The sequence below is a fragment of the Schistocerca americana genome, chromosome 1 (assembly GCF_021461395.2).
Source record: "Schistocerca americana isolate TAMUIC-IGC-003095 chromosome 1, iqSchAmer2.1, whole genome shotgun sequence".
NCBI classification, from domain to species: Eukaryota; Metazoa; Arthropoda; class Insecta; order Orthoptera; family Acrididae; genus Schistocerca; species Schistocerca americana.
The window spans coordinates 154,680,146-154,688,000 of NC_060119.1; the positions used below are offsets into that span (position 1 = coordinate 154,680,146).

The following is a 7,855-nucleotide window of genomic DNA, read 5'->3' on the forward strand; positions in this document are numbered from 1 at the left end:
AAGCACAAAAATTGCACAAAATAAAATATAGCTGTTCCCAAATATCGAATAAATCATGGCTCCTGAAATCTACCTTACGCTATGCATATAACCACAACCATTTCCAGTGATCACTTGGGAATTCTCAACGTGCTGATAAGTTTGCAAATTCTGACGGAAAATCACAATCCTACAAATAAACACATGAAAGGAATACGCAGAGTACAATTTAGAACCAAAGGGTTAACGTCTCCAACAGAATTTTTTAGAACCAAAGGATTAACGTCTCCAACAGAATTTACCTGCTTGAGAAACCGTATGTATAAATTTCCCACTGTTCTCTTTCCGTGGTACATGGTACAACAAACGCACCCTCCCACTCCCTTAAAAAAAACATGAAGGTACTAACGTACTACTATTTCTGCTATCTCAGTGCATACGGTAACGTGCGTGTAGCTTGTGCAGGCTCGGCAAGCTTCTCCTTCTTTCTGTCCCCTTCATCCCTCTTCGGGAGTGCCGCTGGTACCAGTAGCAATTAATCTGGACTTGAATGTCTCGCATGTAAGACCTCTGAACATGTCGGCAACTGCAGTCTGATACCGACTGTTGAGATCGTCTCACTAACTTAATATGGACCTGGATATCGTTTGAAAAATTTCATGGTTTATTCCCTTTTAGAGTATATGGACTTCTCATCATTACCCACTGACCACACAGCGCCATCTATCACAAAGCCAAAAAAGTGGTCCAACTAAAACATTAATATTTCTTTACGTACTAGATGAATATGAAATAAAAAATGGGGGTTCCTATTAAAAAAAAAGCAGTTGATATCCGTTTGACCTATGGCAGCACCATCTAGCGGGCCAACCGTAGCGCCATCTGGTTTCCCCTTCAAGCTAGAGGAGTTTCGTTCTTTGTAGTTTTTTCGTTAATGCTTATTTCGTCAGATATTTGGCCCGGTCACTATCAATGTACCACCCAATATGGCTACTATACAAATACTATATACTGTCATCACTCCCTTTAAATGCTTCACCTTTTTACGTAACACAGTTACACTGTTAGCTTGCTTAGGGTTATGATTTAAATTCGTCCTGCTGCTTTCATGCAGAAGGTCCAAACTACTGACAAAAACTCCGTTGGAGAGATTCATGTCTTCAGTACCTAAATTGTCAGTACTGAGAGGCACTACTCATGTATGCATAGACTACTGTTTCACGCAAATCGCTGTTCTTTAAGTAATTCACATACTCTCCCAATAGCTCAATACATGCATTTGAAGACAGATCTGTTCTCATGCTGAAACACTGTAGGTTCTCTGTAGCTCATGGCACTTTATCATGTGAATTAATACTTAGTTCTCTTGTGCCCAGCTTAACTGGTTCATCTTTCATGAGAGATGAACCTTGAGGCACTGAATCACTGACAACAGTTTTCTCCAATTGGGACGATGTTCCACTGATTTCTACCATGCATCGTCCAAAGTTAGTTTTAGCGTGATGCTTATAAAGGAAACCTAGCCCTAGGATTGTACAGTACCTACCACCTATGTGGGTGAAAATTTCCATATTTTCTAGAGCCTGCTCCTCTCACACCTAAGAACTTGCTCTCGCCAAACCTAGCGAATGCAACTAATTCCCCAAACTCCACATAACCTTACACTGAGGGCTTAACCTTCTGTTCCCTATGAGGTTAAAACTTCCGACTGACACATGCACAGCTGTGTCTAACAGAAACTTACGTACCCTTGTGTACACCATGCCAGTAACGCAACATTCCGCTTCTGCACACGTTTCTGCAATACTGATATTTACTAAAAGTGCTGCGCACTAGACCTGTGGTTCCAATTTCCATTCATTTGCTGATTGTTATTTGTATTCCGTCCTTTTCCATAAATACTTTACATAGCCTGCAATATTGTTCTCAGGGTCTAACTTTGCGACAGCTCTTATACTCAGGTTAATGACAAGCCGTCCATATGCGACCTGAATGACCACAACAGTAGCATTTATCATCAGTAGAAAAGACATTTCTCCTATCACGCACCAGAACATTACGACCACGGAGCTTCTATCTATATAAACCGGTCCAGGTTACAGCTGCGTCACCTGGCGAACGCTGCATGTGGTATTATTTAGCGTGCTGTCCGTGTGTAGAGTGGGAAAGGTATGCTACCTATCTGAGTTTGGACGAGGGCAGATTGTGATTTTCTGGAGGCTCGGCACGAGATTTCGTAAAGTGCACGAATTGTCATATGTTCGAGAACTGCTGTGGTGAGTGTCATCAAAACGTGGTGAAATCAAGATGATACCTCGTCATACTTCGTGGGGTTGGGTGCTACCTCTAATTACAGATTTCGGAGGTCTTAGGTTGGGAAGACTTGTAGAACAGGACAGACGGTGAACTGCGGCGGAAATAACACCAGACGTAATGCTGGGCACATTACAAGTGTATGTGAACAGACAGTGCACCGAACATTCCTAACGATGGACCTTCGCAGCCGACGACCCATGCATGTACCATTGGTAAAACCAAGAAAACGGCAACTACGACCGAAATGGGCACGTGACCATCGGCACTGGGCGTTCGTGCAACGGAAGAGCACTGCGTGGACTAATGAATCCAAATACCTTCTTCAACATGACGATAGGAGTTCGCGAATCCCTCGTCTCCTAGGGATCAGCTCCTTGCATCTGTACTGCGATACGGAGACAGGCTGGTGGCGGTTCCATTATGCTCTGGGGAGCATTCGTAGAGAAATCCAAGGCTCCAGTATAGCTCGCGCAAAGCACCTTGAGGGCCAAGGAGTATACGATACACTGGGGGCAGAGCACATACAACCTTGATGACGCTCATGTTTCCCAATGGCTGTGGTATTTTTCTACAAGATAATGCCCCATGTCACAAGGCCAGGAGCCTGCTTGGGTGGTTCAAGGAGTACAGTGGCAAGATCCAGGTGATGTACTGGCCGCCCAAATCGCCACATCTGAACATGATCGAACACATCTGGGATGTGAACGAACGTGGCATCATACGTAGGTCATCGCTCCCTCCCCGGATTTACGGGAATTGGGAGACTTGTGTCTCCCGATGTGGTGCTAAATGCATCCCGCGACCTACCGACGCCTCATTGCTTCCATGTCACGATGCGCCGCCCTTGTTATTCATGCCGAAGGTGAACATACCGGCTATTAATGTTCTAACTGATCAGTTTAGTTCTTAAGGTATATCTTTTAGAGCCCATGTTTACTAGGCCTTTTCTCTTCAAGTGATCGCTCCTGCCATATCCCTGAATATTGACCATTCCTCTTGGGATATCGTATATGCCAGAAAACTTCGATAAAAATATTTACCAAACATATAAAAATGTATATCTGTTTGATCGTCCTCTGTGCATATCTATGCCTTTCATTGGATGATGATGAATCTTTGATGAATTGTTGTACTCATGCCTGTGGTGGTAACAGGAACCTAACACCCATAACGTTGGGAAGGGTGGGGGGGGGGGGGGAGAAGAGGGAATGTCTAGTTATTTGCATCAAAATATTGTGGGGTTACATTTGCCAATCGAACCTAGAGATGGAGTGTGGTTGGACGAAGAAGACGTCAGGTGAAAAAATATTCGATTACGACTGTTGTAAGTATCAAATCAATAGATTTCGGGGTCGCTAGGCTTCTTGGTGATAGGCACGATGAAGTTTCACCCCTAGAGTTCGAGAGAGGCAATGGCTGTGATGTATCATATCTAATACATGAAGATACTTCTACAAAACTGACCTATGTATTACTTGCTATACGGAAAAATTTACTATGACTTTAAGACATCCAGAACACCCTTGTTTGAGGGTTTGGGGTAAAAATGGGTGATATAAAAGCGTAAATCAGTAAATCTCGGAGCAATTTCAACCAAATCTGGTAAATGCATTTAGTACACACGTTATCTGAATAAAAGTACTATTGAAGTAAGATATCCTGCTACAGTTAGAGTTGTGGATCATGATGAGAATGGGTGACATTTCACGCACGATAAATCATTGTCTTTCACTTATTTTGTACGTGTACCTGTGTCCGCATTGTATTTGTGTGCCTCCTTAGAAACAAAAAGAGACTTCGCGACGTATGCTGAACACAGATAGTAATTAAATAAATAATAAGTCCTGTGTGGCTTACACTTTGGTACAAATATTTTCACCCAATGCTATTTCATTGAAGGGTATATCAACTGAAACTGTTGATGTAACCATGTGTGGAAAGCATAACCGCTGTCTTTCAACTTCAGAGGAGGACAGTTACATTCATGACAACAGTAAAATGAAGAAATTTCCAAAGAAGGCAACTAATCTGCCAGGAAGTTTCAAGGCAACTAATGTTTGATTTAGGGAGTAGGCAGTAGAGGTTGGAGTGGGTGATGGAGGGATGGGAACTAAATTATATGTTGCTTGCGTGGAAAAATATTTTCGAATTGGCCCTAGGTATGTATCTCGCAGTACAGCAATTTGTTCATTTCTGATCGAATCCTTGAAGTCTGTGGATTTGTGTTTACTGTACAATTTATTTTCTGCAAGCTGATTATCAACTGGTGACTAGTGGAAATATGTATATCTCAAATGAAATTTATCTAACTTGAGTTGAATTAGTTGAAAATTGTGTTAAGGGCGTAGCAGAGATCCACTGGAAATTAACTGAACAAGACATACGAAGCAATGAGCAGCTGAGAAACCTACACAGTTTGATAGCTATACAATTCAGTTTACCTGTTCTGCCAAGTTTGTTTAAATGTGGCACAGGGGCAGTAGCACTGATGAACTTTGGAGCCATATTCAGCATACACATCCATATTTTTTTTTAAAGTTCCGTTTACTTGCATATAAGGAACGCCGATAAACAAAATTTTATTCCATTGATTTTTTTGAACCATTATTTTGGTAACATAACTAACGTTATTCAAGAAACTAAAATTATTCATCACTGTCGATTACTGCTAGCTCTATTCACGTAACACAGAGAAATCGCTATTTACTAATAATACATTTCTACATAATTAAGTTGAAATAAGCCTACGTTGGCTGTGTGTACTCCGAGACAGGCCAAGTGACCAAGACCCTTTTTCTCTTGTATTCACTGTACCTGATTTTCGCCATCAGTTGAACTACCGGCAAACAGAATTGACAGTGGTCTGCCAATGCACATACCGACATGTACAGACTGTCTGGAAATAGATTCAGAATTATCACATCTCATGTCGAAAAGTCAAATTCATTGTGTTATATGTTTGTAATGTTAGACCTCCGGATAGAATAAAATTTGGTGAAGCACTCTGTAGTAAAGAGACATCCAGTAAAATGTCATTACCCACCGATTGGAAAAATCTGATCCACACGTCCTGGACGAGTTCTCGGGGTGGGCTGTGGCAGAGGTGGGGTTTGAGAGGGTAGCGGGGAGGTTGAAGTTACTGGTGGAAGCAAGGTCCTCCCACTGAATTTCATCACAGTGTCAGCCGAGGGGAGAGAGGCTGTGCAGGGGAGAACAAACTGCACGTTCCTCACGCAGTGCTGCCACTTCACCTCCACTTACTGTTTTCTCAGAGTATTAAAGTCGCTTCATAACGGTAATGGTACATGTGGACAGCCAATGCTGACATCGGTGGGACACAACACAGTAGTGGGACAAAGTCCACCAATTTCAACCAAATTCTGCTGATTAATAGTTAGGTAACTCTGCTTCAGGGTACTGTGAACAAATGGTGGTGGTATATTGAACTCTAACACTGCGACGTTCGGCAAGGGAGTGTGAAAACTCTAGTGAAACTGATTCGGTGCATACTAAATTTACAGAAATACGATGAAACATAGTAGTGAAATATACAGTATATTTCACACACTCTGAATTCGAAATTAATCTCAGGTACATCATATAGAATAGCATGACATGGACTAGGTTAGCTACACATATCACTAAACTTAACTGAAAGGAATAGATGTCAGACTTGGGTAGTATTCTGGTTGTGTTACTATTTTGCTGAATGACCTACGCTATTTGTTAACAGTTTACATCGTTATCGATTTTGAGGCAAGTTTTGTTAGCAATGTGAAGCAAATAATCTATAATATTGTGACGTAAACTCGTAATAATGCGTTTAAGCCAAAAAATGTAAATAAAATAGTTGTGCAATTTGGATTAAATATATTTTAGTTTAATAAAAGATAATGCAGTAGACTGTATTTTTCAAATGCACATAATCCTAGACAATGTTCTTATAATTATAACAGCAGTTCTAGATAATGCTACTATTCCCGGTTAAATGTTGCTAATAGTTAATTTAACAGCAGAAATACATACAGTGCGATGTGTGGCTCTTGACAGCACGAGGCCTATAGCATGCGCTGTATAGGTGAACTGCGCCTGCAGTTAAGTAATTTTCGACACTTGTGGTTTCCTATACACTCCTGTATGTGTGAAATTCGCCAAGTATTGTGAGATAGGCAACAGCAGTACTAACAGTAGACATAAACAAGTGGAGATTTATGTCAAAAAAGCCCATGGCGGAGAAGCGCAGTGTATCGACTGAGAGCCGAAGGACCTCCACAACTGCTCCGGGGTGCAACATCGGCTGCATCCTGGACATCACGAGGTCAGCTCTGACGGCGCGGTCGGCCGCCGAGGAACACACCCAGCAGACCACCAGGTGGCGACACAGCACGACTGCTAGCCAGAGGCACGTCAGCCCTAGCTTAACACTGCTTCTAGACGAACTCGATATGTTTAGCCAGGAATAAGTGAGGCAAGGTATGGCGACGAGGTCGCCAAGAACCGCCAGCAGCAGTGCGGGTCCGAAATGGAGAGTGCAGAGGCGGGCGCAGCGGTGGAGGGCCATCCTGGCGCGCTGCAGTCGCCGCACCTCCGCCTCCACCGCCCCCGCCGCCCCCGGCTGTCCTGCGCGCGTCGCCAGCTCCTCCAGCTCAGCCTCGCTGCTCGCCGGCGGCCGGGTACTCCTCAGCAGCTGCCAACAGACGATGCTCATCCTGTGTCGAAGTACCAGGACGATGCCAAAGAACTGCACGCGCCAAACCATTACGAATCCTTGGATGTATATGAAGACAGCTTCCGCCGGTTGGTGTATCAACATGTATGCGGTTGCTACTATGACACACCCACCAGTGTAAAGCAGGACGGTAAATAACAGAAGAATTGATACAAAATGCGTTTTGTTTCCAATGTTGGTAATGTTATTACGTTCCCGGTTGGCGAGCAATGTGTCTGCTTGCTCCAAGAGTTCATAGATTTCGTCTATAATTTGATAACGAGTAAAGAGGGAAGTGCATAGAGCTGTAACTGGTTCTAACCAATTCAATAAAGGAAATAACACAGCTATGACATATATTGTCGGTGGAGAGCCTGGAGGAACTTTTGTATGTATTTCGAAGTAACTTGAATAAAGACCAGTGGCAAAGATACAGGTGAGCCATATTAAAGGGATGACAAAGACTGTCGTTCTCTTTAATGACGATCTGCGACTTGACGTAGAATTTCTATTATCTCTGACCATCGGAGCCAAGCCGCACATTTGGAACACCAGAGATACGGGGCGGACAGCGTTTTTGAAACTACGGTCAGTCATCTCGAGACTGAATCACGAAGACAGGTGTCTGAACGCCGCTCCTGAGACACCAGGGCTGATACTCCCTGGTATTTCGTCTTGTATGAGTCACACGTGTGTCTCTGTCTCAGATCGTGCACAGTATCTCAACCACTGAATGCACTGGTGAGATTTCCGCTCCATTAACCACACAGCTTATCAGAAGAACAGTCGTCACAGCGTACGCTCCTCTCAGCTAGAAACGTCCTTTCTAACAGACCTCAGTGGCCGTACTAA

At 43.2% G+C, this 7,855-nt stretch overlaps 1 protein-coding gene across 1 annotated transcript; it reads right to left on the reverse strand.

Moving 5' to 3' along the window:
• Positions 1-6,418: 6,418 nt before the first annotated feature.
• LOC124611416 lies at positions 6,419-7,054 on the reverse strand. Its single transcript, XM_047140246.1, has one exon. The coding sequence runs from the start codon at positions 7,052-7,054 to the stop codon at positions 6,419-6,421; it is 636 nt and encodes a 211-aa protein (XP_046996202.1).
• Between the last annotated feature and the right edge of the window lie 801 nt (positions 7,055-7,855).